Source organism: Gobio gobio (genome assembly GCF_949357685.1).
Source record: "Gobio gobio genome assembly, chromosome: 15".
NCBI lineage: Eukaryota > Metazoa > Chordata > Actinopteri > Cypriniformes > Gobionidae > Gobio > Gobio gobio.
The window spans coordinates 28,305,556-28,321,185 of NC_137108.1; the positions used below are offsets into that span (position 1 = coordinate 28,305,556).

The 15,630-nt window shown below is 36.8% G+C and overlaps 2 protein-coding genes across 5 annotated transcripts in view; both read left to right on the forward strand.

Moving 5' to 3' along the window:
• The window catches only part of tbc1d31 (TBC1 domain family, member 31), a 13,894-nt gene extending 9,134 nt beyond the window's left edge, over positions 1 to 4,760 (forward strand). Inside the window, exons 17-22 of one of the 2 annotated variants that reach the window (XM_079836563.1) lie at positions 676 to 768; positions 1,060 to 1,200; positions 1,361 to 1,555; positions 1,863 to 2,016; positions 4,124 to 4,234; positions 4,359 to 4,760. In XM_079836563.1, the coding sequence (XP_079692689.1) occupies positions 676 to 768; positions 1,060 to 1,200; positions 1,361 to 1,555; positions 1,863 to 2,016; positions 4,124 to 4,234; positions 4,359 to 4,504 (840 nt within the window). In that variant the 3' untranslated portion in view covers positions 4,505 to 4,760. The remainder of the gene's footprint in view (positions 1 to 675; positions 769 to 1,059; positions 1,201 to 1,360; positions 1,556 to 1,862; positions 2,017 to 4,123; positions 4,235 to 4,358) is intronic. The other variant, XM_079836564.1, reaches the window with a different exon arrangement.
• A 440-nt stretch (positions 4,761 to 5,200) lies between these two features.
• Positions 5,201 to 15,508, forward strand: dync1i1b (dynein cytoplasmic 1 intermediate chain 1b). Of its 3 annotated transcripts, none has more exons than XM_079836247.1 (17): positions 5,201 to 5,376; positions 6,278 to 6,401; positions 6,472 to 6,586; positions 8,060 to 8,150; positions 10,046 to 10,105; positions 10,530 to 10,645; positions 10,775 to 10,861; positions 10,946 to 11,108; positions 11,366 to 11,465; positions 11,565 to 11,690; positions 12,085 to 12,231; positions 12,585 to 12,698; positions 12,798 to 12,931; positions 13,054 to 13,198; positions 13,287 to 13,427; positions 14,568 to 14,693; positions 14,875 to 15,508. In XM_079836247.1, exons 2-17 carry the CDS (start codon positions 6,294 to 6,296, stop codon positions 14,986 to 14,988), a joined length of 1,887 nt encoding a protein of 628 aa, XP_079692373.1. In that variant the 5' UTR covers positions 5,201 to 5,376; positions 6,278 to 6,293; the 3' UTR covers positions 14,989 to 15,508. The 3 variants fall into 3 exon arrangements, with proteins under 3 accessions (XP_079692373.1, XP_079692374.1, XP_079692372.1); XM_079836248.1 differs by having other exon boundaries at positions 5,212 to 5,376; positions 8,093 to 8,150; XM_079836246.1 differs by having other exon boundaries at positions 5,228 to 5,376; positions 8,009 to 8,150.
• Positions 15,509 to 15,630: the final 122 nt, after the last annotated feature.

The window sequence follows — 15,630 nt, forward strand, 5'->3', positions numbered from 1 at the left end:
AGAGTCTGCGCAGTAGCGATCTCGGGACCGGAGTTGCGCAGTAGAGAGCAGGAAGTAGAGGCGCGATAATCAAAAGCCCGCCCACACTCTCACAGATGCAGAGCAATTCATTATGTTGGTGTGAAATAAACAGTTATAGAAATGTAGAAATTAAAGCTAAAGCTCCAACCTCCTCCCCAAAATCCCGAAAAAAAGTCAGTTAGTGCCTCAGTGACAACTTCACTCAGAGAAGCCGTCAATCTCAGCTGTCAATCATGACGTCACACCCCCCGTTTTTATAGCATCAAATAACTCACTAAAACTAAACTTATTTAAAAAACGAACACTTGAAATGAAATCATCGTAATAAAAACTGCCTAAAATGACAGAAACCATCTTTAGGAAACAATTATTTTAAGTGTAATTGAATTGTTCAGTAGTGTGTCTCGCATCCATTTTAATACATGGAGGGGTGGGATTTAGGAGCTGTACTGGGACCAGCCACCGGGAGGCGATCGAGGCACGGAAGCTTCAGTTTCTGACAGGAGTGCTGTAGGCTTGGCTCAGCCCTATTTGCCACTTTACTTTTGATTATGTAAATAAATCATATTGTGCTTTGGTTCAAAAGCTTTTTTTATTAAAATTTTCTGCATCATTATTTAGAAATCAGTTCTTTACATTTATTGTTGTATTTAGATGGCGCTGCGAGATCAGGAGACGGCAGCCGCCGTTGAAGATATAGAAGTGAGACAGATGGAACTGGATGCCAAGAGACAACTGTTTGAACAGGTTAGCCACTATTAAACCTTTTTTTTCTTTGCAAATGTCTGCAAAATTGATGTACTAGGAGTGTCCAATCTTCCATCTGAATGGCCATCTTCATGCAGAGTTTAGCTCCAACCTGCCCCAACACACCTACCTGGAAGTGTCTAGTAATCCTAAAGACCTTGATTGGCTGGTTTAGGTGTGTTTAATTAGAGTTGGAATTTAACTAAAAAGAAGGTGGCCCTCTTTGAGCAGGTTCGGACACTCCTGAGGTGTGCATTTCCAAAGCTGATCATAATATGTTTGGCCTACTAGCAACTGGCCAAAGAGCAAGAGCGAGTGAGTCAAGAGGTGAGAACAGAAGTGGATGCGAGGAGACACAGGGCTGAAATAGACCACTGTACATTTCAAAACCTCATTCAGACAGATGAAGATATCAGCCAGAAAAACAAAAAGGTATGTCTCGCTAAAGTTTTCATGAAGTGCATATGATTATCTTTGTCAGACATCTAACTCCACCCTGCTCCTGTTTCCTTTCTGCATTTCCTTTCTTTCTCCTTAGCAGCCTTGTGTTTTGGAGTTGGTTGTTGATTTAAAGTTGTGTTCAAACTCTCAGATGCTGGAAGAGTCTCTGGCAGAGGTGGGACAGATGGAAGTGGATGCTGATTGGCAGGCCGAGGTGATCAAGTGTTTGGAAAAAGAGGAGGAGAGGCAAGAGAAGCAAAGAGAGCGACTTGTGAACCTCAGCAAACAAACATGTGCGAAAGAGGATAAAATAGTCCAGCTAATGCTGGAAGTGGAGGGAAAGCAGGTGAGAAATTACATGTGAAGGTGCGGTCAGATTTGGGGAAATTTGTTGTAGACAAAAAAGGTCTATTGTCAATTGTGTAGTGATGTATGAAGCACAGATCACTTTCAAGCCAAACTGCTTTCTGTTGGTTTTTCCGATCGTGTGGATTCCTATTGAAATGACTGGATTTTCCCAGTGAAAATTCATTGAACATTGTTAAATGTGACCACACCTTTAGTGTTATTTTTAACGAAACAAGTAGACAAGATTCATAAGAAATGTAATTCACTCTCAATAGCCCTATGACATTATTTTGGTATGGTCTCAGTGGGATGATGTAGTAGCTAAACAAGCTGAACTGGAGGAGGAAAGACGGGCGGCCGCCACTGTTAACGCCCAACGGAGGTCACTAACCTCTCAGGAAACAGAAGAGACTGAGCAACATCATGGAAAACTGCAAAAGCGTCTAGAGGATTCACTAAGTAAGTTAAGACAAAGACTTTTCACCAAGTGTAATAAAGAATTCATGATATGTTACAGTTTTGATATTACTTCCTTTTGAGGATACAGTCAGTTTAAAGTGCCCCTATTATGCTATTTTAAAGGTTCCTAATTTTGTTTTAGATGTACAATAGGTTTACATGCACCCAAGGTAAAAAAAAAAAAAACACTTTAATTTTCTCATAATGTAGCATCACCTCTTTCCTCGCACTGTCTGAAACAGTTTGTCACAGGATTTGGTCTCTCTAAACCCATCCTTTCCGAAAGTCTACCCTGCTCTATTTGATCAGATGGCCCAGTCTGTTGTGAATGGTCCACCGCTTACTGCATGTGACAAATGAAACGTCCATTACCATATCTGAATTTCAGCTCCGGAGGCTTCCTCAGCTCTAGTAAACACACTGAAATGAACAGTAGCGATGCAAACAAGCTCATCCTTTTTGAAGTGCATGGATTTGCTTTCACAGTGCAGAGAAGCGCATCAGGCCCTATTATACACCCGACAAGTGTTTTTTGCTAGTTTCAGCCCGTCGCAGTTATCATTTTCACGTCCAGTGCCACGTTGTTTAAATAGCAAATGCACTCGTGCCCATCTGTTCGCCCATGGGCGTGCTGGTCTGAAAACAAGGTGTGTTCAGGCGCATTGTTGGCGCGTTGCTATTTTGAGGCACTAAAATCGATTGCGTCATTGAGCAACAAAAACCTGGTCTAAAGTCACAGTATTTTTTGTGTTATTTAAAGGGCGCTGTAGTAATATGTGCCTATAGGCGGGTGCACAACGCATGTACACTCTGCTGTTACACAAAGTGTTAAAATGTTGTAAAAAAAAAAACTCAACAAAAAACTCACAGTATTAATATATCAATGAAGTGTGTGTGTACAGGTATATGTGGTTTATGAGGACACAAATGTGTATAATGACATGGGTATTACAACATAAACATGGTCTATGAGGACACAAATGTGTCCTTGTAAACCTAATGGCTTAAAACAACAAACATGTTTTGTGTGATGGGTGGGTTTAGGGGTCGGGTAGGGGGATAGAATATACGTTTGTACAGTGTAAAAATGATTACACCTATGGAGAGTCCCTGTGAACCGCATATTCGTGTGTGTGTGTGTGTGTGTGTGTGTGTGTGTGTGTGTGTGTGTGTGTGTGTGTGTGTGTGTGTGTGTGTGTGTGTGTGTGTGTGTGTGTGTGTGTGTGTGTGTGTGTGTGTGTGTGTGTGTGTGTGTGTGTGTGTGTGTGTGTGTGTGTGTGTGTGTGTGTGTGTGTGTGTGTGTGTGTGTGTGTGTAATTCAGTACAAAACACCCCTGCTAAAACTGTTGGGTTTTGTGAATTTTCTTTATTTTTGTAAAACAGAAGGATAAATAAATACCTTTTACACCTTTAAACTACTAGGTAGTTGTAGCAGTAATCTGGTGGATTTTGAAGGCAAGTTAAGACTGGAAATAGATTTTTAAAATGTACTATAAAGAAAAATTTGTGATAATAATAATTGCATGAATATTTAAATCTGTTGCATTTCGTTGAAAGTTTAAGACTTGATTTATTTTTCCAAAAAATTGACTGTAAGGGAATCCTGATATTTTTTATGTTTTAAAAGCTATAACAATAATGAAAATGCCACGTTTTGGGTGAGTTTATAATGTAATCCATTTCTCATAATGTAAAAATTATTAAATTGAGTTCAAGATTTTATTACGTTTTGAGGAAATTATTACATTATGAACATTTATTACAATAATAATGTAATACTTATTATATTATGTGCAGTTATTACATTGAGTTGCTACAGTTTAAGGCATTTCAGAATCGGTTCTTTCTTTTGGGAAAAATAACTCCATTTATCTTGCACTTTAATCTTTGAAACTTTGCAGACCTTTTACATTCACAAACAGCTAATAGGTAATATCCGAGAGGAAAAAAACTGTAAAATCTAAAAAAGCATAATGGGGCACTTTAAATGATAGTCTGTTAAACTTTGCACATGTTAACATGAGGTAATTATATAGTGGTTGCCTTGCATCCCTCTAGTCTAGGTGAACTGTGTGTTGATATGAAGATTGTTTTTGTATGATTGTAGATCGCCAGAAGGAAAAGAGACTCAGATCTCCCTGCTCGTCCAGAGGCCTGCTGCACAAGCCCAGGAGTGAGACCACCCACATTTCTTTGAACACTCAATCAGATGATTGCTGTGAGTATTATACTACTTGCTGTGAGTATTATTAGGATAAACTGTGAGCTGCAATGTGTCACAACCAAACATAATGAAGTGGCAAGCGATGAAAGCTATCTCTTCCGTGTGTGCTGCGACTTAGTTTCTTTAGATCGTGGCCGAGGGGAGCTTGACTCTAAGGAAAGGGAGCTGATGCAGGAAATCAGAGAACTGAGGACGAAATTAGCTGCCAGGGCCAGAGCGACTGACTTCATCTCACCCTCAACCAGCTCCATACACTCTCACTGATCACGGTCACCACCAGCACAGGACCAATGTGTGTGGAACCAGGCGCACATTAAAGAAGAGCCGAAAGAAAACACGAGAACCCTGCACTGCTTATTAACACTAATCCTGGCTTTTAATATTTAGTCAATTTAATATTTTTGTTTTTTGTTTATGGTTATTTTTTTAGGTGAAAGTCATTTGTATCATCTTTTTTTATGTTTTTTTATTTAAAAATGTGTCCTTTGAATTTTAATAAAAACTTATGAAATGCAATTTAACCATTTCTAATTGTATTTATTTACTTTTCATTTTCTGTGTGAATGTAGATAAATCTTTGTGTAGACAGGACCCATGTTTGTTCCAGGTAATGTAACGAATGTTATGTTAAAATATTCAACTTACATTTTGCTGAGCGTTGAGTTATAACACGTTTCTGCGTCTACACATTTAAAGGTGGGTAAGTCCCTTGTGTTTAACAAGCTTGCATTTATTTGACCAAATACAGTACAATTGTGGGAATTATATTATAATGCTTTTTTCATGATTCTTTGAGTAGAACATTCAAAAGAAAGACTATTTATTTGAACTAAAAAACATTTTTCAATATTATAAACTTTTGTTCAATTGAATGCATCCTTGCTGGGGGGAAAACGTAACTGCCGAAAATCTTCAGACGACGAGGCGCTGCCCGCTGTTGCTAGGAGGCGTTTATGACGTGTATCGGCATCGAGCACTTCCGGCTTTGGGTGCTGATGAGACTGAAGTGAACTGGTGATGCTTTTGTGATTTAATTTAGCTGTTGATGCTCATGTGTAGATTTAGCCTCTTATTTAAGTATTTACGCGAGAGAGCGCAGCAGATTTTGACCCGTTTGGATCGACATAAAGAACACGGTAGAGTTAAATTATTACATTAAAATATCATTTAGCCTACAAGATGCTTTGTTGAGGGCTGCATTGATGCTTTCATTCATTGAAATGCAACGACAACCGTTTGTGAATGAACAGGATTGTGTTTTTACTTTAATTCGCTGTTACGTGTCAATTCTTGTTAGTCAAATGCATTTATGAACCCGAGTCGCGTCATTTTTCTTTGCAGAATATTAGGTTAGTGTCCAATGTATTATAATGTATTCTTTTCACCCTCATCGCTGTTTATTATTATTGTTTCCATGTACAGGAAGTTCAACAAAGATTTAAATTTCTTAGTGTATTATGTAGGCTATTCATTCAGTTGCAGTCAGGTTATTTTAGCTTGGACTGTGTCTAGAAACATTTAAACTGTTAGATAAATAGTAAGTGTGACATTGTAAATACAACATAGGCCTATTGTTTCCCAACTTAAATTGGCTATTAATGTTGGATGTATAAACCTGAAGAAGAACATTTTCATTTTTATTTGTATAAACAACTTTCACAATAAACGTATGCAAGCAGTGTAGGTAGTTTGTTAAGAAAACTGCCTTACAATCCCAGTGAGCAAGATAAAGGGGACTATAGAAATAAAGATATAAAGCAAACATATACATGTATACGACAAGAAAGGAGAGAAACATTTAGAAATGAAACCGTTAGAATATTCGGTAGACTTTATCCATTTATGCTTTGTCTTTTTATTCTCTGAAATTTTCTGGGGACCCCTTGGAACCTTCTGGAGGATCCCAGTTTGAAAACCCCTGCATTAGACTAATGAGACTTTACACATGCAGGCTGATCTTCTCTATATGACCAAATGAAGCTGGATGTATAACTTCATTAAATGAACTAAAATTAAAACTGTTCATACTATACATAGACTGAACGACACAACGATGGCTGATAGAAGTGACCTGAAAGCGGAGCTTGAGCGCAAAAAGCAGCGCTTAGCCCAGATTCGAGAGGAGAAGAAAAGAAGGGAAGAAGAGAGAAAGAAGAAAGAGGTAAGTGCTCTATTTGTTGTGTATACCATTTATCATTTTATCACCTGCAAATATTTGTTCTGTGATGCAGTCTGAGATGCTTCAGAGGACTGAAAACGTGTCAGAAGACTCTGACCTAGACCGGAAGAGACGAGAGACAGAGGCTCTCCTGCAGAGCATTGGAATTTCACCAGAACCACCTTTAGGTATATGATACAGAACATACAGCTGTCTGTGCATGTATATATTACATAATGTGTGTGTGAGATAAATCTTTATCAATGTGCATGGCACCTGTTTGAACGAAAGTATAAAAGGAATCATCAGGAGTCTTTATAATGCAAAAGAGTATTTTTAAAATGATATTTCACTCAGTAGCCGTTAGAGCTATATCCTATAGGGCTTCCCCCTACCCTCGTGAAAAAGAAGTGCACTAACATACTTTGAAAAGAGTAGTTATTACGGAAAAAACATAAACACGTTGAATATACTTAAGTGCAGACTGAATGTAATGTTTTCAGACTCTGAATTGCATGTTAATCAAATAAAAATACGTTATAGTTATAATTGATATTAAATGCAGTTAGCAGAATGTTAAAGGTTTTTTACCCTTAAATAGGACTTTATTACTTTTATATGTAATTTCATAATTACTTCTATTGTCTTTGAAATGTACTGCCCAGCATTTATAGTAATCTAAAATCTACTTCAATGTAATTTCTATTGAATATGTCATGTATTTAAGTATGTTTGTAATTACACATTTGTAATCAGTGTTGGAAATGGTCAACAAACATCCAGCCCTGTTTGTAATGCAATTTAGCACATATCAAATATATTAACTTTAAATGAAATATCGAATAACACACTACAGTTCAATTTATACTCAAGTACTTGTGCTTTAGTATGTTAGTCAAAACATCAAAATACGTACTTTAAAACATAAGTGCACTTTTAAGTGTACTTAAGTTTGTTAAAAAACAATCATGAATGTGTACTTTCTTTAAGTACAGTACACTTAAGTAAAATGATAACTTTTTATTTAAAGTATTTCAAGTGTACATTCAATGCAATTGAGCACACTTCTTTCTCTCAAGGCTATGGTTAGTTTTGGACAGATCTTTGCTCTTTTATAGATTAAGGGCATGTCGCTTTGGCCTGTGTTTGAGTCCTACAATTTTTTTCATCTTCTGTGCAGGAATGGCTTGTGTCCTCATTTAAATTTTTGCTAGATGTAAATCAGATTTTGTAGTATTTATCACTAAGCTAGGTCATGAATTCATCCTCAAAACAATTACTTTTATTATACGCATATGAAGAAGTTACATCAGTATTCAGTTTATTGAACTCCTGTCTTACACTGTGGCTGTATTTGAACTAGACTTCACTGTGGCTAACTCTATAAATAGATTCGTAGGGTGATATTCCATGTCAAATTGTAATCATTATAAATCTGTAGATGAGGTGATTAATAATATCAAAATTCTAACGTTTTAGAGAGAATTGAAATTCGCTTGACAATCTCTCCTGTTGTTTTTCCTTTTGGATTTTTTTTTCTCTTTGATTTGACCATTTCAATCCATTCTGTTCATTTTGATTTGCCTGTGTCTGCCACTGCTGGCCATCAGTGCAGCCACTGCAGCTTTTAACATGGGATACCTGTTATTTTCATTATTTAGTCCCAACCCCTATGTCTCCCTCTTCGCAATCAGTGAGCCCGCCCAGTGAAACTGGAAGTCAAGAATCCATAGATGGAGGGACAGTGGGAAGGTATGAATTGTTTGCACACCAGACTGTATCTAAATCTTTAAATAATTTTGAAATACTTCTATATATTATAGAAGTAATATATAGAAGTACATACATACCACCTTATGTATGAATGTGCAGTATACGGAAGTAGTGTTTTAAATATTGCAGGGGTTCTGCAAGAGGGTTCTAGGAGATCTGTGGGAAATTTAAGGAGGGAAAAAAAAAATTATTTTTCTTTTTTTAGGAATGTTTTTAGAATGATCAAAGTTTCCTGGAAAAATATTTAAAACTATACAGTCATTGTGAATTTCCCTTCATCTTTATACACCTAACATTATTCTAATAATGGGTAGAACAAATACACTAATACAAATAGTCAGATATTTTCCAGATAATATTTTGACAATTTATTTTGATTTCAGTATAGTCATTTTTAAAAGTCTATTTAATTTTGCATATCATGTTTTTTTTTTTTTCTCATACCGTATGTGTATTTTTTATAAATATATATATTTAACTGATTTCATATTTTAAGAAGGGGGTCCCTAGCAATGTGATCATCATATTTGGGGGTCCTTTGCATCAAAAGCGTTGAAAATTCCTGTTTTAAAGGATGCAAGCTTTAAGACTGATCACAGTTTAATTTATATATCTTTAATTTGCTCATACAAGACCAGGGTGCCCACGGGTCCTTGAAATTCTTGAAAGTTTGTGAGTCTGGGAGAAAAAAATTCAAGACCCTGGAAAGTTTTTGAAAATAAGCATACATAGATACATGTCCTTGAAAGTGCTTGAATTTATTTTGCGCAAGAAGTTTTCTGGAACAAATTCCATATTATTCCCTCCGGTCCGCTAATGTGTTATTTCGCCAACACTTCGTGGCCTATGAATACTAGCTTGCTTGATTTACGTTAGTTAAACGCATTTATGCGTTACGTTAAATGTTTCCCACGTGAGGTACTTTGTGTTGTACGTTGCCATGACGTTGTCATGCGTGCACAAAACTACTACGATGGTACCTCAGTTTTTCAGTGCTTACACCGAACCCAAATATGTTCAGTTAATGACTGTATGTGTTCAGTGATAATCTGTTGCCCAAATATTTGATTAAATGTAATGTTGAATTGCTTTGCTTGTTAAGATAATGTAAACCCATGAGGTAAGAAAAACTTAAAAGCATATTCATATATCTTAAAACTTCTGGTTACATGAGCCTAAGCTCTTTTCAATAAAATCCGTGCAAAAGTTAATATCAGATCATTTTAGAATACAGTATAGGATGTACCGAATATTCTTCAGTTTTATGCAAAACAGAAATACGACAAATAGAATATCAGATCTCTGTCATATGGTCAAAATGCTTTTTTTGCATAGTTGTGTTTGACACATGAAAACTGTAACAATGTATCTTACAAGGTAAAGTGATGTGACCTTGCTCTCACTTGAAATGTGTCCCCACATTAAGTCCTTGAATTTGAGGGTATTGGACCTGGAAAGTCCTTGAAAGGTCCTTGAATTTGAAGTTAACCAATGTGTGGGAACCCTGCAAGACATCAGACAAATGTGCTATATTTTGTTTTGCTTTGTTGTATGTAAGACTGAGTCTGATGTTTTTCCTTTTCCCTACATCTTTGATGGGGACATCAGATATCGGTAAGGAGGAGTGTTGATGTTGTCATTGTTAGATCCTGGCATTTGTTGATGCATCACCCATCAGTGGATGTGGTTCTGTTGTAGCTGTTCAAGAGTATGGTGCCAAAGCCTATATGTGATTTCAGTTCAAGATAAAGTGTGTTATCTCATGTAACCATGCATGCGAGAGGGTTGTGCACTGCTGGTGAAGCTGCAGGACCGAATCATGCATGCTCTTGGTCTTCTCCCTCCTAACCATTATATTCTTCTGATCTCTCTAGGACGTTGCAATGGGACACTGACCCCTTAGCTCTTCAGCTTCTAGCAGATTCTGTTCATGGGTGAGACTGCCACCTCAAATATGATACAGGAAACATTGAGTCTCGTGATAGAAATTTAAAATAAAAACCTAAAGGTGCAGTCACATTTACCATAGCGCAGTGACATTTCATGGAAGTAATCCAGTCATTCCAATAGGCGAAAATGTTCACCACACAGATTTTGTTCATGCTCAAGTTGGACATCCGAATTTGCCACACTTCAACAGAAATCTTTTTTGGTTTGGAAATGACTTCCGTGTGAGGAGTGCTTCATACATCGCTACACTATTGACAATGGAACCTTTTTGCACAAAAAATTGCATTATTGTTACCGCACCTAAAGACTTTAGTTGGATTAAGTAACTGATGCTTTCAAGTAGTCCAAGGCGAACCAACAAAAAAGAACCACACATTAAAAAGTTTTCATTTTGGCTTGATTTCTTAGGTGCAAGATGCAAAGGCTTGGAGCATCAAAAATTGTTCAGATTGATTTCATGCCAAAAGAACTGGTGACATACACTAAAGAGACACAGACCCCTGTTGCATCTGATCAGCCTGAGGGTAAAGAGCTGTTTTTATTTCTAGATTATAATAAGGATTGATATCCAGACATGAAACTGAATATATTGCCAACGAAACAAATGCCATTATGCTGATCTCAGTGTTTCAAAAGATGTACATTTTCAACAGAGGAGGAGGATGAGGAGCTGTCAGTGCCCAAATCTGAGCCGGTGCCACAGCAGCTAGAGGAGGAGAAGCTTCAGGAGGCCGAAGAAGGCAAGAACAATCACAGTTTTAAAAAAGAAAGTACATTTATAGGAAGTGTAACATCATAAAGAGCTGTATGAATATGTGTCTTAGTTCATCCTAGAGAACTCACCAACGAGGAGAAAGAGCAGATTGTTCATTCAGAGGATTTCCTGTTTTTCTTCGACCGAAGCGTCCGTGTAGTGGAGCGAGTGCTGGCCGAAGATACGGACATTTTCTTTGACTACAGTGGGCGAGATATGGAGGACAAAGAAGGGTCAGAGCGGAGGCTTGCATAACAGTCAGACATGCACAGATTCCCACATGATTACAGAAAAGTTATTCATTAGATGGTCCCAGAAAGGTCTGTTTAACCTAATGTAGGGTGATGGTGGTTTAATGGTTTGAAATCAGGTTTAATGAGGTGACCCAGAAACTGAAGAGTTGCACTCAACTTCAAGTGACTCCTGGGAAACTTACTGTAAATTGCCTTGGATGATTGTACCATAATGCAACGGTTTGTTTTGTTATTAGGGACATGCAAGCTGGATCAAACTTGTCGTTTAATCGACATTTCTATGATGAGCATTGGACTAAACATCGAGTCGTCACTTCCCTGGATTGGTCACCACAGGTACTTTATTAATAAGCTCTAAAATTGCAATAATATAAGCAATGCCTGCGTGCAGATGTGTTAGTCACTAATATAACACTCCCAGTATACTTTTTGCAGTATCCTGAATTGCTAGTGGCCTCATACAACACTAATGAGGATGCGCCTCATGAGCCAGATGGAGTTGTGCTGGTCTGGAATATGAAGTTTAAGAAGATGACCCCCGAGTACATATTCCACTGTCAGGTTTGAATTCCCATTGCTCCCAATTAAAAAGCTTGAATGTTGTTCCTTTCAACTGCATTTCGATATACTTTAGTGAAAAATTGTATAGCATGTGTGTGAGTAATCAGTTTTTAATGAAAAGACAGAATCCCAATTAAATAGCTATTATTAAAATACACAAAAAAATAGAGTTCAACTTTCAGATGTTGTCTGCGTCATCATTCTGTGTTTGCTCTGATGTAACTGATAAATAAACTCTCATTGTTCAGTTTATTGCCTGTATGCTCCCTTTGTGCAAATAGACCTTGATGGAGGGCGAACTTGTATTCCTCTATGCCAAAACATTAAACGTAGCAAAGGAAGTTTAAAATCGCTGCAAGTAATTACTAAGGCATTTTATGGCTTTCCCCTGTAGTCCTCAGTGATGTCAGTCGGCTTTGCTCAGTTTCATCCCAACCTGGTGATTGGAGGCACTTACTCAGGACAGATTGCACTGTGGGACAACCGAAGTCACAGGAGGACCCCAGTGCAAAGGACGCCCCTGTCTGCGACTGCACACACTGTAAGAGCACCAATTACAGATAAAATGTTTTAAATATATAAATATAGTCTGCATTTATTTGATCAAATACACAGTAAAAACTGTAATATTAATTGATTGCTGTATAAAGCTGAATTTTCAGCATCATCAGGTGACCCAGAAACTCAACCCTAAGATAGTCCTAAGAGACTTTATGTTAAACGTAACACGTAACGTTAAAATGCATCTGATGAGAATTTAAAAAATAATAATAATTCATCATGTGGCAAAACAATTCCTTATTTGTTTTAAATATTATTTCCTGTCTTTTAAATAGTATAGACGTCAAATATATTATGGATTTTATTACTTATTCAATGTGTTCTCTTACCTAGCATCCTGTATACTGTGTGAATGTGGTCGGAACACAAAATGCCAACAACCTTATCACAGTATCCACCGATGGCAAGATGTGCTCCTGGAGTCTGGACATGCTCTCGCAGCCTCAGGTGTCCAAATATAACACATTTGAACAGATGGAAAATGATTATCATTTGAGATTTGACTGATTATAGAGCAATACATTACATGTTTATTGTTACTCACAGGAGAGTATGGAGCTGATCTACAACAAGTCAAAGCCTGTGGCAGTCACTTGCATGGCCTTCCCTGCAAGCGACGTGAATAACTATGTGGTAGGAAGTGAGGAGGGCACCGTTTACACAGCATCCCGCCATGGAAGGTCAGTGCTTCTTGTAACACACTCAGATTATGCATAAAAAGAGTATCACACTGATACTCAAGTGTTGCCTTGCCTTTTTTAATAATATATGTGAATATTAAATAGACTTTTGTCCCATGCAGTAAGGCTGGTATTGGTGAAATGTTCGATGGGCATCAGGGGCCTGCTACTGGAATCAGCTGCCATAACGCTGTGGGTCCAGTTGACTTCTCTCATCTCTTTACTACTTCCTCATTTGACTGGACTGTCAAACTGTGGTCAACTAAAGTAAGAGTTGTTTTGGAACTTGTGTTGCTCTATATGTATTTTGATAATTTAGCATTATATAAATATAACTATTTCATCTCTCTGACAGCATAACAAGCCCCTCTATTCTTTTGAAGACAATGCAGACTATGTGTATGATGTCATGTGGTCTCCAGTGCATCCAGCGCTCTTTGCTACAGTCGATGGCAATGGTCGCCTGGACCTCTGGAATCTCAACAACTACACAGAGGTCAGGCCACCACAGTTCATTACATTATTACTCAGTCATTCCATCTTCTGTATTGTTAAGAACATTCATTACATACATAAAATATTAGTATAATATGACCCCTTTTTGGGGCTAGAACCCCAAGGTAAACCTGGGGTAAACTTATCCCAGATATTTTGTATCAATAATGCAAAATACAAAATGAAATATTCTAAGTTTGAGGAAAGATTTTTTAAAAATGTTTTTAGGTATTTTTTGGCTGCATTTGTTTGATGATAAATGCAATAGAAAAATATTTTTACAATGTAAAATAACTCTTTTCTATGTTAATATAGTTTAAAATATAATTTATTCCTGTGATGGCCACACTGAATTTAATATGATATCTAATATGATGCTTAAAAAGCATTTTTACTACAGTTAATGTTGTGGAAACCTGTTTTTTTTTTTTTTTAAGGATTATTTGATTAATAGAATGTGCAAAAAAAACAGAATTTTTATTTGAAATAGTATTTTTTGTAACAATGTAAATGTCTTAATGTCACTTTTGAATATAATTGTTTATTTCTTTTAAAAAACAAACAATACTGACCTCAAATTTTTGAGTGCAATTATAAATGCAATTTGATAATTTGGTGGAAAAATGTTAAATCAAATAGCAGAATTCCAGTCAGAAAGATACATTTAATTTTACACTATATATATATTCTATAAATTATATACGGACTGATTTTCACTTCAAAATAAAACAAAAACAATATCTGTTATTGTACCAATTTTTGTCTACAAATCCTCCATTAGCAAATAGACATAAAAACTAATAATATCCAACATAAAACAAATTCAAAGATCACTTCCATCTATAAAAAAAATATATAATTTAACCTAAACTGTTCAGCTGGAATAAATCTAATAAATGTTAATGTTTATAAATTATAAATGAATAATACTGTATCATATACACATAAATAATATTAAATCATGTTAAAATGATAAATTAAAAATTAAAAATAGCATGGGAGGGGGGGGGGGTTACCTTGTCATATTTGCATGCAAATTGCTTTTACTTCATATTTATCTGCTTTGATCTAAATGAGATGAATCATGTTTCCATACAATGTTATTACATTTACATTCCAAAACAAGTTTTCTGTGTACCAGGTGCCGTCAGCAAGTGTGACAGTGGAGGGGGGATGTGCCCTGAACCGGGTCAGATGGGCATCAGGGGGCAGAGAGGTGGCAGTGGGTGATTCAGAGGGCCGTGTTTGGATCTATGATGTGGGAGAGGTAATAACACCTACATCATGAGTACATGAACAAGTCATTCTCTAATATTTGGACGAATTATAAATATTTGCACCCATAGTCAAATGCACAAACAGATCAAACAATGTGCAAATTTCAGCAGTCACTAATTCTGTTCTACCTTTAAGATGTGATGCAGAAGTTGGTTGTTTCCCTATTTTAGCAGTTGGCCGTGCCACATACAGACGACTGGAGCAAATTTGCCCGTACGCTCATGGAGATTCGTGCCAACCGAGGGGATGGGGAGGAAGAAGGTGCTTTGGAGCTGCCTGCCTGAGACATACACAATTACATTCAGTGAGAAACAAGTATAGATGCACTGAAACAGATGCTTGATATAAGTGAGTGTGTCACACATCCACGCTGCTGTGATCGCAGGTCTTTTTTTCTTTTGCCAACAAAATCTATTTATAGCATTGGTGTTAATTAGCAATATCTCCTGTTCCAGTGCTAAAAGTTAATTCCAGAACACACACAGGTGAAGAAATGAATGGGCTTGAGCTAATGTATATCTATGGCTTGCAGTGACTATATAGGAGTGAGCCTGGGATCATTCTGTATCAAAACAACGGAGCCTGAATTATAACATCAACTTATTTTACGTATGTGAAAGTACAGGGTCATATTGAGATACATGGAGAATGTATTGACCATTATGTAAAAATGTATTGTAGCAAAGCTTATGAATGTGACTTTCTTTGACCTTTTAATGTTGTATGTGTGTATAATTGAATACCAACTGGAGCATAAAAGCAACCGTAAAGTGTGAACTTACAATAAAAGTTGTGTTAATCTTCATTTGAGCAGTTATTTGTCCAAAACATGGGTGATAAAAAAGTTTGTATATCACTGTCATATTATTCCACGATGTTTTCGTGGCATTAAACATTTAATCTTTAATCACAATGACAAGAGATTC